This window comes from Chelonoidis abingdonii, chromosome 2 (assembly GCF_003597395.2).
Source record: "Chelonoidis abingdonii isolate Lonesome George chromosome 2, CheloAbing_2.0, whole genome shotgun sequence".
Lineage (NCBI taxonomy): Eukaryota > Metazoa > Chordata > Testudines > Testudinidae > Chelonoidis > Chelonoidis abingdonii.
Window position 1 is genome coordinate 258,202,435 of NC_133770.1, and position 23,789 is coordinate 258,226,223.

Sequence of the window (23,789 nt, forward strand, 5' to 3'; positions counted from 1 at the left end):
TGTTAAACATGGGACCACATCTATGAGAACTTGGAACAAGAACACAGAAACAACTTGGCATCTACCCCATAACACTGGACAACCAGAATCTAGATTCTCAGGCAAAGCCAAGTACTTCCATGCTATGAGGTAGGCACTGAAAATTTACTTTATGCTGGTTCCCATCCCTCAGAAGCCACATCCTGGATGATAAAGTACAGCAGGATGAATGCTTTTTATTTTTTAAAAAGAAGTTTTGAGTATTTTAGGCCCCAAAAATGAATGTCCCGTGGAAGTGGTTCCAGCTTTACAAGACATATCAGTATCCTGGAATTGAAGAATCCTGGGGTTGGCCAGGATGTACACTGAAATCAAGGCTAGTTATTGAGAAGTTAACACCTTCAAGGCATACAAAAGGCACAATGGAGATAATGGGGTTCTCATCTTAGGCCATGTCTACACTAGCAAACTTACAGTGGCACAGCTGTACCGATGCAGCTGCACCGCTGTAAGATCGTTCATGTAGCTGCTCGACACGAGCTCTCTCCATTCAATATAATAAAACTACCTAAATGAACAGTGACACAGCGCTGTATACATGAGCACTTATGCTCGCAAAACTTATGTCACTCGGGGAGGTGGAGCGGTTCCTGAGTGACGCAAGTTTTGCCGACATAAGTGTGAGTTTAGACCTGGCCTTAAAGTGCTGCTCTATCCTAAAGTGACTATAGATGGGAAAAAGGGTTGTTTGATTCCACATTCATTGAATCTCAGTGATTTCGATTTCCAAATTCCTCAGATTGTAAGTAAAAGATTTGTTTCCTCTCACTTCCCCCCCACCCCACTACATAACTCCACAAGTTCATCCTGGATTCTGACAGTCAAGCTGGTTTCTCTCCATCTCTCACAACAGCACCACAAATAAAGGTTCTTTAGGCTCAGTTAAGCCCTTAAGTAAACCTATGCAATCCTGCAGTCTTCAGATGTTGCTAGGAAGGATAGGGGAATGGATTTATTTTTTATGTTTGGGATTTTATTTGTAAATAAATCAAAAAGTCATACCACTCACAAAAATTATCCTAGATAATAAAGAATTTTACTTGGCTTTTGGGTCACAAATTATTTATGTAGAAAAACTATTGCATTTTGGTAGCTACAGCATAACAGTGACATTGATCCAAATGCACCAGCATCTGTCTTGGTTGCACATGTATCATAGTAATTATTCATGGAAATGAAAAAATTAGATATCTTCCTAGTCACTTGCCAGTGTAATTACCACAACTGAATACACAATCACAGTAACTGTGCACACAAATTATGCATGAATGTAGTTCTGAAAATTTAAATGTTGCCTTCAGCATCTCTATTTTGAAATTATCTTATGTAAACTTTCATCCACTGAATATTATAAAAAATGTTAAATTTTAAAAAGATATGTGCATTTACTCAACCTTTCCTCAGCTGAGCATAAAAAATAAAACAATCCAGTCAGTTTCCTATGTTCCCCAAGCTAATATAATACATTAGCAAAGTCTCACCATTGCCATAGGCTTTACTAATTTAAAATGAGTGAAAAAGAAACATGGCCTTTATCTCTCTCTCTCTATATATATATATATTTATTAACCTTCAAATAACTTCATAAAGAATACTAAAAAGGATAGGAATTGCTTTGAAAAAAGAATAAAGCATAAAATCAACATCTTTAAGAACACCTGTCTAAATTTTCATTAGCTTGTTCCAGGTCTAATAAAAGTTCCGTGGAAGATTTCCAAAGGCAGTTTTTTTATCTTACACATTTAGAACTACAGTATCTGATTATACTTCAGACTAGAAATATTGAGAAGACTCAAACCTGTGAAAGATATTTGACATTTTTGCTAATGTACATAAACAACAAAATGGAAAACATGCATTCGTTTTTCAAGGCTAGATTCTGATCCATCCAAATTAACATAAAAAATCATTTTGCTAGGCCAAAAGAATTTATTAGAAAGTATCTCAGAGAATAAAACATCTCAGATTACATGACAGAGATGATAAATATTTAAAGACTGTTGTATTCTGGCAGATCACGTCGTAGTCTTATTGACTTCAGCTTCTCTACTTTGATTTTTGCTTTCAATAGCTCTTCTTCCAGCTGCTGCTTTCTTTTCAAGCCATCCCTCTTTTCTTGGACATAAAGCCCAATTTTTCTTTGATTTTCCAAGATTATCTGATGCTCCTCTTTCAGCATTTGCAACATCTGTGGCTCATACCCACCCGCTGGCCTAAAGCGTTCTCCGACCTCAAGCCTAAAAAAATCATCTCTTCTTGGGATGGGAGATGAAGACAACATCATTCTCATATCAACAGATGATAGTGAAGTTGAAGGAGATCTCTCCATAACATGCACCAATTGGTGTTCTTCTCCTTGTTCTAAGTCCTCACTCTGCTGTGAATCTACAGCCAAGGAAGGAGGAGGTTTGACATCCTCTTCTGGTTCCAACTCCATTGTGACTGTGGCAGGATGGTGATCCAACACTGCTTGTGGGGAACTGGTACCAGCAACTGTTTCTTTATCTATGTTAGCACTAAAACATATATATAATAATTAAGTCATTATCTGTAAACAAAAGCCATTATATACAAAAATAGGAGCAGATTTAACTTGTGATAAATATGGCAATTTCCTGCAATATATCTTGGAAGAACTTACTTTATTCAGTTTAGGTATTAAGGTGAGCTAGGACTGTATGCAACTTCCCCAGTGGGGAGAGGTGACAGATGTAAGCCCTGGGAAATATATAGGATTTTAAGAGACTATACTGAATTGTGCAGAACAAATGTGTTCTTTTTGGGACACCTCAATCGCAGACAGTTCCTCAGACTGGTCACCTAAAAAGAATGTCTCATGTGTGAGAATCTCCCTCATATCCTCTGCAGTGAAGATCAATGCAAAGCATTCATTCAGTTTCTCTGCAATGGTCTTGTCTTCTCTGAGTGCTCCTTTAGCAGCTCAATTGTCCAGTGGCCACAGTGTTTGGCAGGGTTCCTGCTTCTGATGTACCTAACAGCAAAAATGGTTTTAATTTGTGTGTTTTTTGTTAGTTGCTCTTCAAATTCTTTTTTGGTCTGCCTAAGCACACTTTTACACTTGACTTGCCAGAGTTTATGTTCCTTTCTATTTTAGTCACTAGGATTTGACTTCCAATTTTTACTTCCTCTTTTACGCTATTGTTTAGCCATGATGGCTTTTTGGTGGGGTCATCTTGTAGTTGTTGGGGTTTTTTTTATTTGGGGTACACAATTTGAGCCTCTATTATGGTGTTTTTTAAAAGTTTCCATACAGCTTGCAGCCATTTAACTCAGGACTGTTCATTATAACTAGCTTCCCTATTTTTGCATAGCTCCAAAGTTAAATGCTACTGTGGTTGGTTTCTCTGGTATTTTTCCCCTTACAAGGATGTTAAACTTAATTACATTATCGCCACTATTACCGAGTGGTTCAGCTACAGTAAAAGCTGTTTTATCCAGCATGTTGGGGAAATGGGAGATGCCAGTAAGTGAAAAATGGTGATTAACTAAGAGGGAGGGAGTTTGGATGCGGGAGGGGGTGTGGAGCACAGGCTCTGGGAGTGAGTTTGGGTGTAGGAGGGGGCTTGGGGCACAGGAGGGGGTGCAGGATGCTTGACCCAGGGGCCGCTCACCTCAGGCGGCTCCCCGCAAGCAGCGATCTGTCCTGGCTGCTACTAAGTGGAGGCACGGCAGGCAACTCTGAGTTCCGCTTCCGTCCACAGGAGCTACCCCTACATTTCCCATTGTCCATGGTTTCCAGCTAATGGAAGCTGTGTTGCTAGCGCTCAGGGTGGGGCAGCTCAGAAAGTCGTCTGTCATGCTTCTGCCTAGGAGCAGCCAGGGCAGTTTGCCGCTTGCGGGGACCTGCCCAAGGTAAGTGGCCCCAGGATCCAGCACCCTGCATCCCCTCCCGCACCCAAACTCCCTCCCAGAGCCCACGCTCCATACCTCCTCCCATACCCCAATCCCTTGTTGGCCCGGCACCAACCGGACTATAAAACAGAATTTTAATGAAGATCAGAAATGCTGGCTTATAGAGCTTTCCGGATGGTGAAGTGCCGGATAAAAAACAGCTTTTACTGTATTACAACTTCTTGGGCCAGATTCTGTGCTCCTCTTAGTACTAAATCAAAAATTGCCTCTCCCCTTGTAGATTCCAGGACCAGCTGCTCAAAGACGCAGTCATTAATGGTGTCTAGAAATTTTCTCTCTGCATCCCATCCTGAGGTGATGGGACATTTCCAGTCAATATGAGGATAGTTGAAATCTCCCATTATTTTGAGGTTTTAACTGTTCTGTTTTTGAAGCCTCTCTAATCTCCGTGAGCACTTCACAATCACAATCACCATCCTTGTCAGGCGGTGGTATAGTCCTCCTGCTATACTCATTATTCAAGCATGGAATTTCTATTCATAGAGATTCTATAGTGTTGTTTTATTCATTCAAGATTTTTACTATATTTGACTCCATGCTCTCTTTCACATGTAATGCCACTCCCCCACCAGCACAATCCACTCTGTCATTCTGATATATTTCTGATATTACTGCATTCCATTGATTATCATAATCACACAAAGTTTCTAGGATGAATATTATATCAATAGCCTTATTTAATACCAGGCACTCAGGTTCACCCATCTTAGCTTTTTAACTTCTTGCTTTAGTATACAAACAATTTTAAATTTTGTCAATATTTAGTTGTTTGCCTTCATGTGATGTAACTGAAAGGCACTCCTTTTCATTCGACTGTTTCTCTTCAGATCCTACCTGCATTTTATCAACTTCTCTCCTCTTCTCTTTACTAGGTTATAAAATATTCCCTTTAATAAAGCTTCCTCTAAGGGATGTCTCTGTCTGAACCATGTGTTCTTCCATATGCGCAATCTTTCCCCCAGCCCTTAGTTTTAAAATTCCTCTTTGACCTTTTTAATTTTACATTCCAGCAATCTGGTTTCATTTTGCTTTAAGTGGAGCTCATCCTACCTGTATAGATCCTCCTTTCCCAAAAGGTTCTCCAGTTCCTAATAAACCTAACTCCCTCCTCCAAACTCCATCATCTCATCCACACATTGAGACTCTGCAGTTCTATCCGTTTAACTAGCCCTGCATGTGGAACTGCAAGCATTTCAGAGAATGCTACTGATGAGGTCTTGGACTTCAATCTCTTACCTAGCAGCCTGAATTTGGCCTTCAGGACCTCTCTTCTACCTTTCCCTATGTTCCTGGCACCTATGTGCTCCCCAGCACCTCACAGAAGTGTATCTAGATGTCTTGAGAGGTCTTCACACCTGGCAGGTTATTCATCGTACGGTTATCCCAGACATCACAAATCCAACTATCTATATTTTTAATAACTAAATTCTTGTCTTTTCCTAATAACAGGGGTCCCCTCCCACAGAGAGGTAGCCTCAGTGTGAGAAGTTACGATGACATCATCTGGAAGAAGGGTTCCAACTATGGGATTATTTCCCGCTGCTCCAGTTTGATGTGCACCTTCCCTGAGATTTCATCCTCCTCAACAGCACAGAGGTTGAGGGATGAGAGGGTGGGACCACTCTACTGCATTCCAGAAAGTCTCATGTATGTACCTCTCTATCTCCCTTAGCTCCTCCAATTAAACCATTCTGATCTGAAGAGCCCAGACATGGGCTTTATGGACCATTAGTCACTTGCACCAAATGCACACATTTGCTACCTACCCACAAGGAAGCAATCACGCATGCTGCATTAAATAAAATAAACTGGATAGCCCCTCACTCTGCTGCTGGACTTCTGCGTGTGTGAGTAGCTGTGAGGTAGCAAGAGAGTCATAGCATGGAGTAGAGGCGGGAAACCACAGAGAGGGCGGAAGGCTGGCCAGCCAAGAAAGTTAAGAAATACCAGAATTAAGACCCATGCACTCTTATATGCATTATGATATAATTTTTAATTACATACTATTTTCTTCCACGGGACCCCTCTCTTCTTCAGTGAATAGGATGGATGATGCTTACTTAATGATCAGCTATTCAATATTTTGGTTATCCTCCTTGTTGAATGTGTGGCCTTAGGCCATATTTATGGCACACTTTTTAAACCCTGCTCTGAAGACAGAATTATTAATTTCCTTATGGACTTTTCTGTGGTGCTCATCACTACAGAATCTGAATGCTTCCTAGATATTAATGAATTTATTTTCACAACACTCCATGAAAGTGGTATTACAGTATCATTATTCCCATTTTACAGATGAGGATCTGCCTAGAGTTCTGTGCGGATAAACAAATACGTATCCACATCCGATCCGTAAAAATTATCTGCAGATATCCATGGATTTGCAGGCTCTGTACTCGGGGTTGGGCTGAGGCTCCAAGGCAACCCCCGCCCACCAGAGCCCGGTTGGGGAGAGCCGCTAGGGCTGCTGTGGGGAGACCATGAGGAATCACGGACCCTCCACCTGACCTGAGCTGGGTGGGGAGACGTCCGGGAGCTGCTCTCAGCCCCTTCCCGTGCACCACAGGGTTTGCCGCGGCTCCCCAAGGCTCCCTGGCTGGGCTCCACACTGGCCTGGCCAGGGGGAAGGGGTGAGACCTGTGGACGTGCCCAGGGGCTGCTCGGCTCCCTCATCCAGGGCAGGTGTAGGATCCACCGCAGCTCCCCACAGCTGTCTGCAAGGCTCTTACCGTGGCTGGGCTGCAGCTTCGAGCCACCCCCTCCCCAGCCAGTTCTGGATCAGGGAGAGACGCACTGGCAGCTGTGGGGAGCTGCAGCCCAACTCCCGCCCAGTGTCCCTGGCCCCCAGTCTCTCCACTCAGTGTCCCTGCCCCACAGGCTACCTGCCCAGGGCAGGTGGCGGATCCACACCACAGTTCCTCAAAGCTGCCTGGCTGTCTCTGACCGTCAGAGCCCTGCACGGATACAAAATTTGTATCTGCATCTGCGCAGCTATACACAGGAATGGTCCATAGATATAAAGCGGATGGATACTTGTGGATTTGCAGGGCTCTAGGTCTGAGGTACAGAGAGATTAAGGTCAGAAGTGTCCACTAATTGTGGATGTTCAATTTAAGGGCCTATGGCCTCAATTTTTACTTAGCATTCATTTTATAGCACTTTATTTCTTTAAAGCACAGCTCTTGCCTTCAGTTTCAGCTGTGAGTGTTCTGCACTTCTGCAAATCTAGCCCCACATTTCTCAACTTGGGCACCCAGAAAATGAGGAACACATAGGCTATGTCTATACTAGAGACCTTACAGTGTCACAGCTATACCGATGCACCTGTGCCACTGAAAGATCTCTCATGTAGTTGCTCTATGCTGATGGGAGAGTTCTCCCGTCAACATAATTAAACCATCTGCAATTAGTAGTAGTTATGTCGGCAGGAGCGCTGTGCACACTACCACTTATGCCGGTGAAACTTATGTCGCTCAGAAATATGTTTTTTTCATACCACTGAGCAACAAATTTTGCCGACATAAGTGGTAACGTAGCTATGACCATAGTTACTGGCAACCTGTGAAAAGTTTAGTTAAAGTGAGTTGCCTAGCATCACAAATGATCCACAAGGGGACTTAGGTGCTTAAATCTCAGTTTTAAGCATCACTGCAATCTACAATTCCCTGTCTCAGCTGCTGTCTAATCCCACAGGCACCTAAACTCACTCAGTAACTTTTTTCCTGTAGATGGCTATATTTTCTCACTTTGAGCATGTATACTGCAGCCTCACTTTAGAAGTCCAGACATCTAGCTCATGCCTAAGCCCCAGCACAATCCACAAAGTAAGAGAAATGAGGTAGTCCCCTACCTATCTTCCCTATGCAACCCAAACAGAGGAACCAGACACCTGAGGTCACCCATCTGTCAGGTGGGTGCCTAACCACCAAGCTATAGAGTCAGTCTCACTCTCTCACTCTGCCCTAATTACTCTAATTATTTACCCAAAGTGGAGGAGCAGATTCAACAGAAGAGACTGAGGAAGCCCCACATCAGACTGTTCCATATGTCTGTGGTTATGGCACTCTCCTAAGAGGTAGGAGACCCCTGTTCAAATCCTTTCTTCCCATCATACAGAAGGGGGAATTGAACCTTGGTTTCCCACATCCTGGATGAGTGTTCTAACCACTGAGCTAAAAGTTATAAGGAGATACCTCCACCTCTCTCCTCCTCCATTCTTGCTTAGGCACTCAGACTGCCTGATGCTAAGAAAGGGACTCCTGGTTCTAGAATGCAGAGATAGGCATGTAAATCTCAACTACAGGGAGGTGCCTAAGTCCATGAGAGGGGCAGGCTTAGGATACACCTTTCTTGTCAGCATCTCCAATTAGCTAGCTTAGGCAACTCCCCGTCTAGTGTACTGGCTTTTGTGGATCCCACTTTTAGGTACCTATTTCTCCCTATGCATTGCATAGGGAGCCTAGACACCTAATTCAGGCTTTGTGGATCCCAGTAATTACAGTGGTTTTCTAGGAACCTGAAAGTCAAGCATTGCAATCCTGAGTGTCACAACACCTAAATCCCTGTGTGGATCCAAGAGCCTCTGTGACAGAGGCAGGAATAGAACCCAGTTTTCCAGGGTAAGATTCAATTGCCTTAACCATGAGAACATCCTCTCTCTTCATGCAATACCCTGCCTCATTCACCACACACCTTTCTACTTGTACAACAAATGAGGCAGGGGGACTACTGACAACCGCTTCATTCAATACACAGCCCGGATTCATTCTTTAAGCAGTGTCCATCTTGTGCACTGAATGAGACAGTGGTCTTGCGGGAAAAATAATGTGATAATGTAATTAAAGACTGTATTATAATGCATACACAAAAGGGGACAATTAAGGTTGCACGGGCCTTAATTCTTTTACTTCATAACTTTTGAGTGCTTGACTTTACAACCTTAACATTCCCACTGCTAACTACAACTGCCAGTCTCTTCTCCACTGCTGGCTACATGCTGTTTTTCTTCCAGCCATAGCCTCTGCTCCTAATGTGGCCTTCCTCATCCTTACTTGCTGTTCCTAGCCTGAGGCAAGGGGTGGAAACAAGTATCAGGAGAAGCAGGTCAAGCTAAAGAGAAAAAGAGGCTCCCAGAAAAGGGAGGGGAGGTAGACTGGGAGTTGATACGGTCTAGAACAGCCCAATGGTGAGAAATCCATAATGATCCACTACAGTGGACCCCACCAAGAAACAAGCAAAATGCTAAACCTCCATGTAACTCAGACCTGTGAGTTAGTTTTAGTTAGTTTCTTAAGAGCTAAACAACAGTGAGATAGAAGGTGAAAACAGAAAGAAGGAACTGTAATAAGAGAAGCTCCTCTTTGGCAGTTACAGTGGGACTCCTGCCAACTTCACTGAAAGAAAGGGAAACAACAGTTACCATAATGGGGGTGGTATTATAACCCTGAGGCACTCATGATTCATAGGTTTTGTTTAATTTAACTTAATTAGGTAAGAATTTCTTACCAGATACCAGGTGACATTACAACTTTGTCAACTATTTATATATATATACACCTCCAAAAACAAAGTCGTGTTATAAGGGGTTAAAACTGGTTATGTTGGGGGGGGGGGGAGGATGTAATTCAGGGTTAAAATGAAAGAATACAAAATAATAGTGTATTTTGTATAAATTATTTAAAAAGTATTTCTCCAATACTTAGTGCACCAACTGGTATATTAGGGGAAATCATTTTGGGCACCAATTCAATGCTCTCCGAGTCCTAACAAAGTCCAAATATGTTTGAGTTGCAGGAATCAAATTATGGCTCTTGAACATGCTGTGCATGAAAAGCACCATTACTGTATAAAGTCCATGAAATACCTACAACTCTCAGACTAACTTTCTTCATTACAGTAGGTGGTGATCAAAACATCACTTTTATACCTAATTAAAAAGGCTGTTTTGTTTTTAATAAGATCTTTTGACTTTTACCTATATGAGCATTCACCAGTAGCAACTAGACTGCACTGGTGCTACAGATTTCTTTACACCAAAGCCCCACAAGAGCATGTTATTTTTTTAAGAGAATCTGGCAGGTTAGGATTTAGACAATTGTTACCATTTGGTTCAGTCATTGGCAACATGAATCAAACTTCCCGTGTGTGCACATGGCAGCTTCTCCTAGAACACTTAGCTATTGCACCAACCAACTATAAGTAGTATCTGATTAATGGGAAGCCAGCTTCACATGTTATTTTGATCTGGTAGTGAAAAGAATGTAAAAATGTGGCTTTATCATTACTTCTGGGTAGTGGACAGAGTTTACTTTTATCCTTGTTAGTTTAAAGGAATCAGGAAAGGAAGCAAAATCAGACCCTAGCAGTTTTTGATCCTGAAAAGACCAATACTGTACCAAGAGAGTGTGTTGCAAGTCTGATCTGAGGGGCATTATAGCAGCTGTGGGGAAAGCTTGCCCACTGCCTGCTTGTATTATGTCTGACTCAAATCTAGACAGTCTCTCACTTCATGGAGCACTAAAAAGAACTACAAAAGAGAAAACTACTGATTCCGTAGCTCCCCAATCTCTGTTTATATGCTTACAAACTGCCTAGCATACAATACATGTATTGTTATTTACAGTTTATATTGCAATCAGCTTTGCTCTGGTTTCAGAAAATGTCAGCAAGTGAAGGAAAAGTAATCTGTAAAAATCTATTTGTAATGTTAAAGGCACTTTACTGTATGGAGACAAAGTGCTTAAGGTCTGGATTCAGTTAAAACATATTTAATATTTGCCTAATAGAATAATTTATGATACAGACAAGGTATATGAAATAGATTTATTGGTTCCCTGAACTTTATATAGATCTTATGTAAACTGGTAATAGTTTTATATGCAGCAAGATGACTGAAGTATTACCTTAAATGGAGGAGAATAGCCATCACTTTGTCAGTGTTTGAATAATCTGCCTATTAAAAGGTGAGGGAGGGGTAGAGGTTGGAGCTAGTATTTCTCTGTGATTCCCTCTTAACCCTCACCTTCCAGAATATGACACAAGACACTGAAACAAGCTTTGAAACACAGCTGAAAATAGAATGCAATGTTAAGTCACCATAAAACAAAGGAAATAGTATCTTGCTATTGTTTCCAATCCTTTTCAATTCTGTTGTGAGTATTTGCTTTAGGACACTGAACTCAAGTTACTAATAAGCCTTATAGAATAGGTAGGAGGCGCCATAATTTTAATTTAATAAGAAAGTAAAATGTATCTCACCTTTGAAAACTGCTCCTGTCTCTTAAACACACACTGGAAATCTGTGGAATCATCTCCACAACTTTCTTGGTTGGCTCGGAAATGCTGCTTTTATATTCTGAATGGGTCTCCTTTTGCTGCAATAGCTCCTGTTTGGCATATTCTTTGAGCCTCTTGTACAGCGTGCGCAGGCCCTGTGCAGTACGAGGAGGACGATCTACTCCGATGGCATTGTAGTTATCGGCTATGATATCCCAGCATTTGTTTTTTTCCACTATTACTGAATGCTTATTGGTATGTTCTTCAAGAATTTTAACATACGGCTTCACAAGTTTTAGCAAATCAAGCTTTTCAGATAAGGTAAAATTAGAAGATCTGGCCTTCCCAACCATTGTTATCTCTGAATTAAGGAGGCAGTTTTTGAAACCACCATGCAGTCACTAGCTCTGCTCAGCTCTTTTTCACAAACAGAAAAAGATCAGGCTTAACTAGGCTAGTCTCATTTAGGCCCACGCCTACAAGGGAGGGTTTATTAAAATTCCTTCAGCTTAAGCTGACGCAGGTTCAGGAAATCTGCTTAAGCCAAGCCTGACCTACATAAGGCTTCAGACTGAAGACGACGGGAAGAAACAAGCAAAATACACTTTAGTATGAAGGGACCAGACACGCAGGATTTTAAAACAGAAAGGTTTAAAGATAAGCATGTTACTAGCTGAAATTTAACCAATTTAGCTTGAGTAAAAAGCTCTCACAGATCTCTAGCTGAAAAACAAACTGCTCTGAGATTTAAAATTTAATAATGTAAAAAAAGCAACAAATTGTTCTGTGTAATTTATTGATCGTTGAAATGAAACACAACAGCAGACGAGATAAAAACTAGAGAGATAAGTGTGGTGTGTAGAGAGAGATCCCTAACAGAGCCCCTGATCACTGTTTCCCAGCTGCTGTTAGCTCTTAGAGTATTTGCATAATGCTAGTCCTGCTGTCAATCAGGAATTGCATATCCTCTAGCTAGTTAGGTTACACTCAGTCTCAGACTTCACAGTAAAGCTAAGCTTCTCCTGCATTTCGCAGGCTGCTTTAGCTACCTACACACAGGCGTTTTAAAGAAGCAGTCTCTGTTAATGATAAAACATTTATCTAGAGCAAAAACAAAAGAGACATACATGAACAATTAATTGTCCTTTAGATTCTGCCTGCAGCTGTGCCCTGCTAAAACATGCCTGTCCTGTAATGTGTATGTCATCAACATTCAGTCTGCGGTGCCTAAGAAATGGCATGATCTAACTCCCAGTCTGCATGTAATAAAGGTTACATTCAATCATGACAGATTTACTGAGTGTATTACAGTGTGTGGATACTGGGATTTTCACACTAACCGTCAGGAAAAAAATCTACTTTTATAATACTACTTCCAGGCATTCTTTCAGAGTGAAATATTTTTATTAACAAGATGTGCATGCTGTACCAGTGCTAATCATTTTGCATAGCTAATGTTTTTCAGAAATCTCACTTTAAAGACAGTCTTATTTAAAAATACATATACCAGCTTTTAAACATCCATGGCCTAAATTAAACTAACAAAATCTGAGAAACACAAGAACTTATAAAGCTAAGGAAAAGAATGATTCCACTTAAAAGGGGGGAGTTTGTAGGGGGTTACTGTGTACAGTTCTGAGCACCAAGTTTGAAAAAGGAGGTCTATGACCGAAAAGTCAAGAGTTTGAAAATGAGCTTGATTTGAAGAGATACTGGCAACAGCTTCTCCAGCTTACCATGTTTATCCTTGAAAAACATAGGCTGGGATGGGGGTGAAGGGGAAGAAATCTAATTATAGTTAAAAGTATCTAAAGGCAATAAAGACAGATCTAGGCAGGAGTGTGGTCATTCATTTGTTTAGGACTGCATTCAAAGCAAGATTAAATAGAGTTTCTTAAAGTTTTGAAGCTCATTGTAGATGGAACTTGAGAAACAAAACTCTTATTCGGAGTGTGAGCACTTGGTAAAAACACTGCTTTTTATGCTTAGCTTGCCCTCTTTTTCCCATGCTTTGCTCTTTGCCTATAGTAATGTCTAGTGTGAAAGATTGAGGTGTCTGACCCTGAATGAGAGGACCATCAATTATGAATGACTCTGTGGGAACAATGGTATTTTCTAAAGAGAGTAATCAAGCAAAAAAACTGATTCTCCCAGTTTCTCTCTAACAAGGGCTAGGGCTTTAACCACCTGACTAGGACACTGAAGCAAGTGAATGAGTCACATAGAGGGGACAGAAACTTTACTTAAGGTGAAGATATACTCTACTCCCTCTCGCAACAACCACCCATTGCCCACAACAAGAGGACTACAGGACGGGCCTACACTTTGATATATGGACTATGCCCTAAGGACTCACAAGAAGGTGTAAGGGCATACAAGTTCTTGTTTCGCCTAAAGATCTGTGACTCTTGTATGCTTTGAGAGTAAAAGTTACTTTGGTTTTAGACAGGTTTCAAAGTAGCAGCCGTGTTAGTCTATATCCGCAAAAAGAACAGGAGAACTTGTGGCACCTTAGAGTCTAACAAATTTATTTCAGCATAAGCTTTCGTGGGCTACAGCTCACTTCTTTGGATGCATAGAATGGAACACACCGAAAAAAGATATTTATACATACAGAGAACATGAAAAGGTGGAAGTAGCCATGACAACTGCAAGAGGCCAATCAACTGAGATGAGCTATCAGCAGCAGGAGAAAAAAAAACCTTTGAAGTGATAATCAAGGTGACCCATAGAAGGTGTAAGGAGAATTTAACATGGGGAAATAGATTCAATTAGTGTAATGACCCAATCATTCCCAGTCTCTGTTTAAACTTAAGTTAATTGTATCTAATTTGCATATTAATTAGAGTTCAGCAATCTCTCTTGGGAGTCTGTTTTTGAAGTTTTTTTGTTGCAAAATTGCCACCTTCAAGTCTGTTACTGAGCAGTTATAGAGAGGTTGAAGTGTTCTCCCACTGGCTTTTGAATGTTAGGATTCCTGATGTCAGATTTGTATCCATTTATTCTTTTGCGTAGAGACTGACCAGTTTGCCCCTCTGCCACGTACATTGGCCAAACCGGAGTGAGCCTTACAGGCCCAAATCTAAAGATCATGGTGGGACTCTGCCCAAAGCCAGCTGAGGAATTCAAAGGCTGAGTTCTATTACTACAGACTGGTAACCACACACTAGAAGGACTCAGTCAGGTCTGTACAATGATCATTAAAGTGCCTGGAGCCTTCCCATCTCCCCTGAATGAAACATACCCTAAGCCTTCACTTGACAACCCTAATCGCTTCCCCCAAATTTATCTCTATCTACAACTCCAGTGTTTCCACAGCTCTTGACCAACTTGTAACTTACCAGTTTCAATTCTCATTCCCCTCACTCACATGCTTCAGTATGTGTATTAACTCAATTAATTCAAGAGCACAAATCAGAGCTCACTTAACTGGGACACAGGAAAATCCCAATACACTCTCTATTGCCTACTCCTGAGCGCCACTGTACATGCATAGAACTTATGTCCCCTGCAGATCTCTTTGCTTCCCCGCAGAAAAGTGCAGTATGTTTTGGGTGCCCAGGGCAGCTGGCAGAGAGGTAAATCACTGTGGGGCAGGAAGCAGGACTGGAGAAGACCTGGCTGGTGGCTCCTACCCTGCGCCAGGCTCAGCTGCTAGTCCAGGCTGGGCTGGATGAGACTTCCTCTTCCCCCACACGGCATCCAGGGCTAGGTCAGACCTATTCCCAGATTTCTCCCCCAGCTGCAGGAAGCTCTGCAAAATCCGCCCCCCACCCCGCCCCCGTTTCTTGCATCCATCACTCCTCAGCTACAGGGGGAGGGATTCCTGTACAGGGAACTGCTCCCCCATCTGCACAACCCGTGTGCATCCAGATCCCCTCATATCCAGACCTGCCATTGAGTCTCATCCTCCTGCACTCAGAATTCCCCTGATAAGCCCCACTCCCCCTGCACCTGGACCACCCTGACGAGCCACCCACACCCCCACCCCACCAAGCCCCAACCAGTTGCACATGGATCCCCACCCCACAGAGTCCCACTCCTGCAGCATCTGGACCCCCTACTGAGCCCCCTACACCCAGAACCCCCTGCACAGCTCTATTCCCCTTCACTCAGAGCCCCTGCACTGAGCCCCAACCTCTTTCACCTGGACCCCCCTGCAGAGTCCCATTACCATTGCACCCAAAAAAACCCAACAAGCCCTGTGCATCCAGAGCCCCTCCGCTCCCGGATCCCCACTGAGCTGTCCACACCCAGATTGCCCCATACAGAACCCTCTCAACCCACACTAGGATCCCCCCACACTAAGCCCCTCCACACTTGGATCCTGCCTTGCTGAGCCTGCCTCCCCGCACCTGGTATGGAGGGGCAGGGCTTTGGGGTGTTTCTGGGGCAGGCCTGGTCCTTGCACTATGTCAGGGTTGGGTGCAGCCTAACTACTGAGTCCATGTCTCAGTGGGAGGGGAGGGGAAGAAGCTGCACAGTGATCTCCCAACTCAGTGCAGCCAGTGGCCTTCCATTGCTCCCAAATGCCACGCTGGAGCCTCCACATTTCTTTGACAAATACAATATGAAGAATTTTGCAGAATTTTAAAATACTGTGAACAGAATTTTAATTCTTTTAGTGCAGAATTTTTATTTTTTTTGGCACAGAATGCCCTCAGGAGTAATTGCCTCATTACACAAAGCCTTGTTATTCATGTGACAAAGTGGAATAAGACTATCAAATTATGAACTCCGTGTTACACAATATGTGAAAATATTAGCACTGTGACTATTCAAGTCTGGACTTGGCCCAGGGCAGCCTCTTGTACTGCATTCCAGACAGCTGCCCTGACTGGAAAGGTGTTAGACACCCTGAAGGACTAACACTGATCCCATCAAGGCAGAACAGATAAAATTAATTTCTTATTAACAATATTCACAAAGGCTCTAGAGGCCAACCCCCTAGCACCAAACCAAGAAATAAACGAATGGTGCAACTCTGTGGATCTACGTACATTGCAAATAAAATCATGCTAGAGGATATGTTATAAAATTATTCAAATTCATAGAGTAAATATGACCTTAATCATGTTTAAGCCTGGCAACATGTCCAAGAGGCATTAATGTCAAGGGAGATATGGCCAATGCTTTAGCCCTGTTACAAAACATGGTCACAATCCTGACTATACTATAAACTGGAAAAATAGTATAGCTCATTCACAGAACAATTATGGTGTAACCAGGTCTCCCAAGCAGTTGTATATGAAGCTGTGGTGAGTTAGGAGGCTCTGTACAACTTATAAATTCTATTTGATCGTGGGGGATCTTTGCAGTTTGCATATAAACTCCATCTGAATGTGCAGCCTTTTGCCTTTATTACCTGTTTTCATGGGCAGTGGGTGAACAGCAGGCTCTGGGAGTCTAGCTCCTGCCCTGGCTCACCCCCTCTGCCTGAGATCCCCTTTCCCCTGCCGGAGCCCAGAGCCCCCACCCCCACTGCAGCCACTGCTCCCCCCTTTCCACCCCAGTTGTCCAAGCGCTGGGTGGGTGGCACCCAACTCCCAGCACCTGGAGCACCAGCTGCTGCAGTCCCACTGCTGGGTGGCCCAAGCACCGAGCAAGTGGCTCCAGTGCCCCCAGCACAAGGCGGGCGGCCCCAGTGCCTTCAGCCCCTCTGCCTTCCCTGGAACGCTGCAGGCTCAACATTCCCAGCCTTGGAGAACCAGGCAGCACAGCCCAGGGCGGCCCCAGCCCCCCAAGTCTTGGCCGCAGGGCAGATGCCCTAGCCCCAGCACGCTTTCCTGAAGAGGAGCAGCCTGCCTAGGCTGGGGCCAAGACGGAAGCAGCAAGCAGGAGGCGGCCTTGGAACTGAGCGTGGACAGGGTAATGCAGGGCTGTTCAGGGAGGCATAGCTTCCCCCAGCCTATGATACACACTGCCCATGCCTGTTTGCCTCCACATTGGGCTGAAATTCCAAAAGCTGGTGGCAAAAAAACAATAGGGAGTCATTAAACTTTGACAGCTGGTCATCCAAAGAGATGGCTCCTACCCAGGAGAATTGCTTTGTCTGGGGAGAGATTGCCTTGGCAATGAAGTTATCTGGCAGGGCTCTCTGGTCACCTGGCAATGGCCCCAGTGGAAAGAGGAAGGTTATAAAGAGGGAGGAGCTGATCTTTCCTGGGCCATTTTTTCCTATAGCTCAACAGGAGGGGAGAGAGAAGCAGCCCAGCATGTCAGGGCCTCCAAAAGACATGGGAGACCCTGCCTCCCTTCCTGAGACTACATGGTCCCCTCCAAGGACTCCCAAGAGTAGTGTGAGCTAGTTGCAGTTAGGCATTGCAGTTAGGGTGTTTATTGTTTTCTAACTGATATCCATACTTTCTTGTATTTTATATTATTAAGGAAGAGAGCCCAGAGTGTAAAGGGTCAGCATTGTGCCCACAGGGGCTACGTAGCTGCACAATGGGTTCCTGCTCTCGGGATGAGGTGCTAGATATCAGGTCTGTACCCCAAGAATGAGCCTAGGGGCCCCAATATTGGGACACTGGCTGGACTGTATTCAGGTTCAGTAAAAAACAGTTACTCACCTTTTTGTAACTGTTGTTCTTTGAGATGTGTTGCTCAGATCCATTCCAGTTAGGTGTGTGCGCACTGTGTGCACAGTCATTAGAAATTTTTCCCCTAGAAGCACCCGTCGGGTCAGCTGTGGAGTCACCTTGACTGGCGCTTCTATGGCGCTCAATATATGACCCTTCCAACATGGCACCCACTCAGTTCCTGCTAGCTGGCTACTCTGGACAGAGGGGAAGGTGAGTGGGTCTGGAATGGATATGAGCAACACATCTTGAAGAACAACAGTTGCAGGAAGGTGACTAACCATTTTTTCTTCTTTGAGTGCTTGCTCATATCGATTCCAGTTAGGTGACTCCCAAGCCCTACCTTGAAGGTGGGGTCGGAGTTATGGAATGACAGACTGGAGCACTGCTCTGCCAAAGGCTGCTTTGTCTCTAGTATGCTGGGTTATAGCATAGCGAGTGGCAAATGTGTGCACTGAGGGCCACGTCACCACCGTGCAGATTTCTTAAATTGACACCTGGGCCAGGAACGCTGCTGATGAGGCCTGTGCCCTCGTGGAATGGGCCGTGAGAGCCGGGGCTGGAACATTGGCTAATTCGTAGCAGGTGCAGATGCAGGAGGTAATCCACAATGAGATCCTCTGTGATGAGACCGGGAGACCTTTCATACAGTCTGCTACCACTATGAATAGTTGGTTTGACTTTCGGAACAGCTTCGTCCATTCGATGTAAAAAGCAAGTGCCCATCAAACATCCAGAGAGTAGAGCTGTTGCTTTTGGCAGGTCGCATGAGGTTTAGGGTAAAAAACAGGCAGGAAAATGTCCTGGTTGGAGTGTAATTGGGACACAACCTTTGGAAGGAAAACCGGGTGAGGCCTGACCTGCACCTTGTCCTTGAAGAAGACCGTGTATGGAGGGTCAGAGGGTCTTGAGGTCTGAGACCCTCCTTGCCAAAGTAATGGCAACCAGAAAAGCAACCCTCCATGATAGATACAGGAGTGAGCAAGTTGCCAACAGTTCAAACAGGGCAAGGCAGTTGGCCAAGGCCATTGGCACCCTGAGCTTGGATACCACCAACCGGGAGCTCTTGGACAAGGTACCCTGGGCCTTGTGATATGCCTAGGAGGTCCAAAAGGGACACTGTGCCAGCCCTGCCATTGCATTGGCCATAGCATTGTGCCCACACTGGGGCACCTATGTGCCAACCAATGCCAGCTTCAGTGTGAGGATCTGGACCCCACCTCCAAATCTGAAGATGAGGACCGGTATCTTGATGGCCATGGCGGGGCCAAGTGAAGCTGGGTTGATAAGTGGTGCTAGGATCCGGAGTGGCACCATGAAGACAACCAGAGCCGAGACCTCAACTGGTGCTGAGAATGGAACCGTGCCGAGGCGGGGACCTCTGCTGAGGTGGGGATTGGGGCCAGGATGATGAGCGGTGCCACAAGTCAGAGCGACAGCATGAAATGGATCGGAGCCGGGACTCAGAGCGGTGCCTTTTTCTCGGTGCCCAGTAGCAGAGCCTTGGAGATGTAGATGGATGCAACGCTGCCATCTTTCCCTGTGACGGTGCTGCCTTCAGTGGTGCCAGAGGCTTGTCGCAGAGAGCCAAGGACCACAATGCTGTCATGGCAATGAGGTCCCTCGCAGCCTCAAAGGTGTCTGGGTGGATGGTAGCCCCACCTCTTCTACCATATGACTTAGGGAGTCCAATGGCACTGAACACAACGGTCTCCTTTGCGGGGTCGATTTCAAAGGTGCCAGCTCCAAAGCTCTCAAGGATGCGCCCCACTGGCCGACTCCAAAAGAGTGGGTCTTGAAGGTGGTGATCCGCTTCTACCCTGCTTCTGGTGCCGCTCCTGTGGCGCCAGGGAATGGAACTGGTGCCGGACAGTTCCCACCGGCTTCAGCACCAGGGAGCGGAGATGCCGTGGGTCTCTGTGCCCAGAATCCTTCAGTGGTGCCGCTTCTGCCACAGATACCAGAGCGCTCCGTACCGATGAACTCGGTGTCGGGTCTTGCCATGCCGAGGCAGATTGCAGTCTCAGAGCCGCCTTCATAAGGAGCTACTTTAAACAGAAGTCCCACTCTTTTCTTGTTTTAGGGCAAAACCCTTTACAAATCCTGCACCTATTGGCTTGGTGTGCCTCCCGCAGACACTTTAGACAAGTGTTGTGGGGGTCACCCGTTGGTATGGGTTTATTGCAGGACTTGCAGAGTTTGAACCATTGCAACTGAGGCATGCCCCGAGTCCCTAAGGGGAGATAGGCAGTCAGGGTGGAGGGGAAACCACCATTCCCAACAGCTAAACACTACTAACACTAATAACTACAGTGAACTGAAAGGCTATGAGAACAAAAGAAAACAAAAGGAGAACTTGCTAAGCAAGCCACCACATTTCCAATGACCTTCACTGGCAGTAAGAAGGAACTGAGGTGGCACCGAGTCAGTAGGGTCATATATTGAGTGCCAAAGAGGCATCACTCCAGCAGGCTCCACAGCTGACCCGACGAGTGCTGCTAGGGGAAAACTTTCCGACAACTGTGCATGTGGGGCGCACACACCTAACTGGAATCTATATAAGCAAGCACTGGAAGAAGCAGCTTAAAACACCTAGGGTTCCAGGAACTCAAGGGCTTAGATTCCCCTCATGGCAGTCCTGCGGGATGGTAGGGGGCACCCCACTTGATCTGTAACAGAAGTGTAGACAGGACCCAAAGAAATCTAATTATCCCCAATAAGCCCATACAGTAGAAATACCTGATGATTAATGGTACTGAATACAGGTGATAGAGCTAACATTAATAGTAAGAAAAGTCATTTCAAATCTAACAGTTAACACTCCATCACACGACTAACACTGTCTTAAGACCTGCAGCTAGACCAAATGATGAAAAATTCCACTCTGAGTAGGTGTTCATGGAGTTACAAAGGAAATCTTGAGACTAGGCAATGTCAGACCATTAATAAATACCAAGACAGGTTTTTGGGCATGGACTCATTTCTCCCAGGGTTGCTTCCTTCCCTCTAAAAAAGAAAAAATCAATGATAACTTTCATCTAATAGCAAAGTGCCTTGTTGATGTATTCCACAAACCTCAAGAAGCTGTCAGCCTAAGCAACCACATAATTTTTTATGACATGAAAGTGACCCTGAACAAAAGGAAGCAATGGCTGATCAATGACAAGCCTCATGCTCCCAATCTTTATCCTATCCCAAACATTAGATCCAGACTGTGGCCAGCTCTAGCAAATTAATCAGAATCCACATGACACAGTCCCATGATTGTCATAGTACCATGAGACCCTCAGCCAACTCAGAAAAACCATTATTTGCATAGACACTGATGTCACTAAGCACTATCAGTCTTGGCAACTCCATTATTGTTACAATTAGTAACGACAATAAATTCATAAAGGGGCTCTGATGTGACTCTTCATAATGTGTACACCAACTCTTGGCCCACCATGATCTCATCTTGGGACCTACATTGAAGATGGAGACTCACAATCACATCTAGTTTAGGGGCAAGCAGCCTCCTGTAACTGAGGTCAGAAAAAAACAACACAGTTACACTAAATTCCCTGATACTCCCTCTATGCAGAGCCAATTACCCACCTAAAGATTATTGCGCCAATAATGGTCCTGTAGTGGCATCCAGCTAGGTGATCTCAGTTACATATGCAAAGTCAGGGATCACAACCTTAAGTTATGGGGCATGATTATTAAAACATTCTCCTTCCAGTGAACAGCATGATTTGAGGAGCCAACTCAGCAATCAGCTAACACCCTGGATTCCTGAAAATAAACAGACAAAACCAATGAGACAAAAATCAAACATGACACAGGTTTATGCGCACACTTTTCTCCTGCGTCATCTTACTTCGCCAAACCTGCACAAACAATTATCCCCCTGCACTCAGACTACTGTATTTCTAGCACAGCAGCAATATTCAAAATGGTCATTCTAATGTCAATGAAGAGACAGTCACCACAGATGAAAATGTGCTACTACTAGCCAGAACCAAGCTAATACATAAGTCGGTGGGGGGAGGGGGGAATAAAACTTTACCTTTAAATAAAAGGAACACAAGTAAATTAACAGCTTTTTAAACAGGCCTTCTACTCCTGCACACAATATTGCACATCCAAACAAAATGCCGAACAATATGAGTCTCTTACCTCCCCCACAAGAATGACTGTTACTGTCAACATAACCCCACTTGACCCTGTACAAGTCTATCCGACAGACCAAATTCAGAAAGGAGGCAAAGGAAAATTTAACAAACTTTCTGGATGGACCACTCATATCCACTTAAAGCCACACATCAATATCCCCCAAAACAAATATGGACTCTGCTGTCAAGTCTTGTTGTTCAGGGAACAGCACTATAAATTAATCTACTACAGGGGTTGGCAACCTTTCAGAAGTGGTGTGCCGAGTTTTCATTTATTCACTCTAATTTAAGGTTCCGTGTGCCAGTAATACATTTTAACGTTTTTAGAAGGTCTCTTTCTATAAGTCTATAATATATAACTAAACTATTGTTGTATGTAAAGTAAATAAGGTTTTAAAAATGTTTAAGAAGCTTCATTTAAAATTAAATTAAAATGCAGAGTCCCCCAGACCAGTGGTCAGGACCCAGGCAGTGTGATAGCCACTAAAAATCAACTTGTGTGCCGCCTTTGGCATGCATGCCATAGGTTGCCTACCTCAAACTACTATATGGGGATTTGTTTCAACATTACAAAATTTCCTGTACTGTGCAGACAGTGCAATATAAAATATCCAAGTTTATTTATTTCTTCTTACATGTATTATAATCTTTCTATTACAATTTTTCCTATGTCTTTTTGTTTGTTTAGCTAGTTACCTGAATATTTACATTATTTGTACAGGACATTTCCTTGAATTGTTCCTAAAATTTAATTAATTTATTGCACAGCTTGCCTGTACGTTGCAGCCAAATGTATTCTGAAATAGTGAGATAGGATACAATTTTGCATGTTAACAACATAAGACCATTCAAGAAAAGGAGCTATCACAGCCCTCCTTGGCTGAGCAGCGGTTGATTCAATTGCAGATTTCTAGGCCAAGGACATTAGGCCCCTCAAAAGCCTAAAGAAACAGAAAAGCAAATGATCAAAGAAAGATCAAAAAAAGAACATGTGTTTCAACTGTGGACAGGAAGAATATTTCACAGGAGACTGTGAGAATACTCCTAACCCCATTTACTGCACCAACATCTGATCAGCAGATATTCAAGATAGCATAAACTCAAAGTTAAAAGAGAAGAACAGGAGATTTTCCCCAAGCAAAGCTCCTTGTTGGAGGATTTGTACGAAGAGTACAGACAGCAATCTTGCAGATGGATGGAGTACAAGTTAGATCTCAGGAGGATAATCCTGAAGAAGAATCAGCAGCTCATGCTACAGGATTTGGAGACACTGTCTTGTGATGAGGACAGCATACTACATCAGTTTCAAACTCCAAGTCCATGGCCTGGAAGACCAAGTGCCCAAGATTCTATTCTCATTGACTGGAAAGCATACAGCACATGTGATTCACTTTCTGAAGTCTCGCCATAGACCAAGTCAGAATGAGGAGAAGGAGCAGAACTACGAGACCCAACTATACTTGCAAGAATGGCCAAAACTCTTCCCATCAGATGAGATTTTATACAGGAAGGTTCGGAGGAGAGGAGAAGGTTGGGGACAGCTAGTGAGTCCCTGCACTCATAGAAACTGTGCTTTAGAATCCACAATGAGATGGGCGACACAGGAGTAGAGAAAATGTTAGAATTGGCTAGAGGTTGATTTTATTGGCCTCGAATGACCTAAGTGGTGGAGAGGAAATATCAGATCTGTAAGATCTGTAAGCGTCATATGTGATACAGCACGGCCAGAGGGCAGCAGGAGAGTGTTAGCAGGGAGCCTTATTCCCTGCAAGGGGAGGAAGGTTTGCTATAGATTAACTAGAGC

General features: G+C 43.9%; 2 protein-coding genes across 6 annotated transcripts in view; both read right to left on the bottom strand.

Moving 5' to 3' along the window:
• Window positions 1–23,789, bottom strand: part of RAD54B (RAD54 homolog B) — a 138,493-nt gene that overhangs the window by 96,273 nt on the left and 18,431 nt on the right. The gene's annotated exons all lie outside the window — the stretch shown is intronic.
• On the bottom strand, window positions 1,585–11,665 carry FSBP (fibrinogen silencer binding protein). Its single transcript, XM_032787214.2, has 2 exons — window positions 11,230–11,665; window positions 1,585–2,555 (listed from the first exon to the last, which is right to left on the bottom strand). The coding sequence occupies exons 1-2, from the start codon at window positions 11,598–11,600 to the stop codon at window positions 2,030–2,032; spliced, it is 897 nt and encodes a 298-aa protein (XP_032643105.1). The 5' UTR covers window positions 11,601–11,665; the 3' UTR covers window positions 1,585–2,029.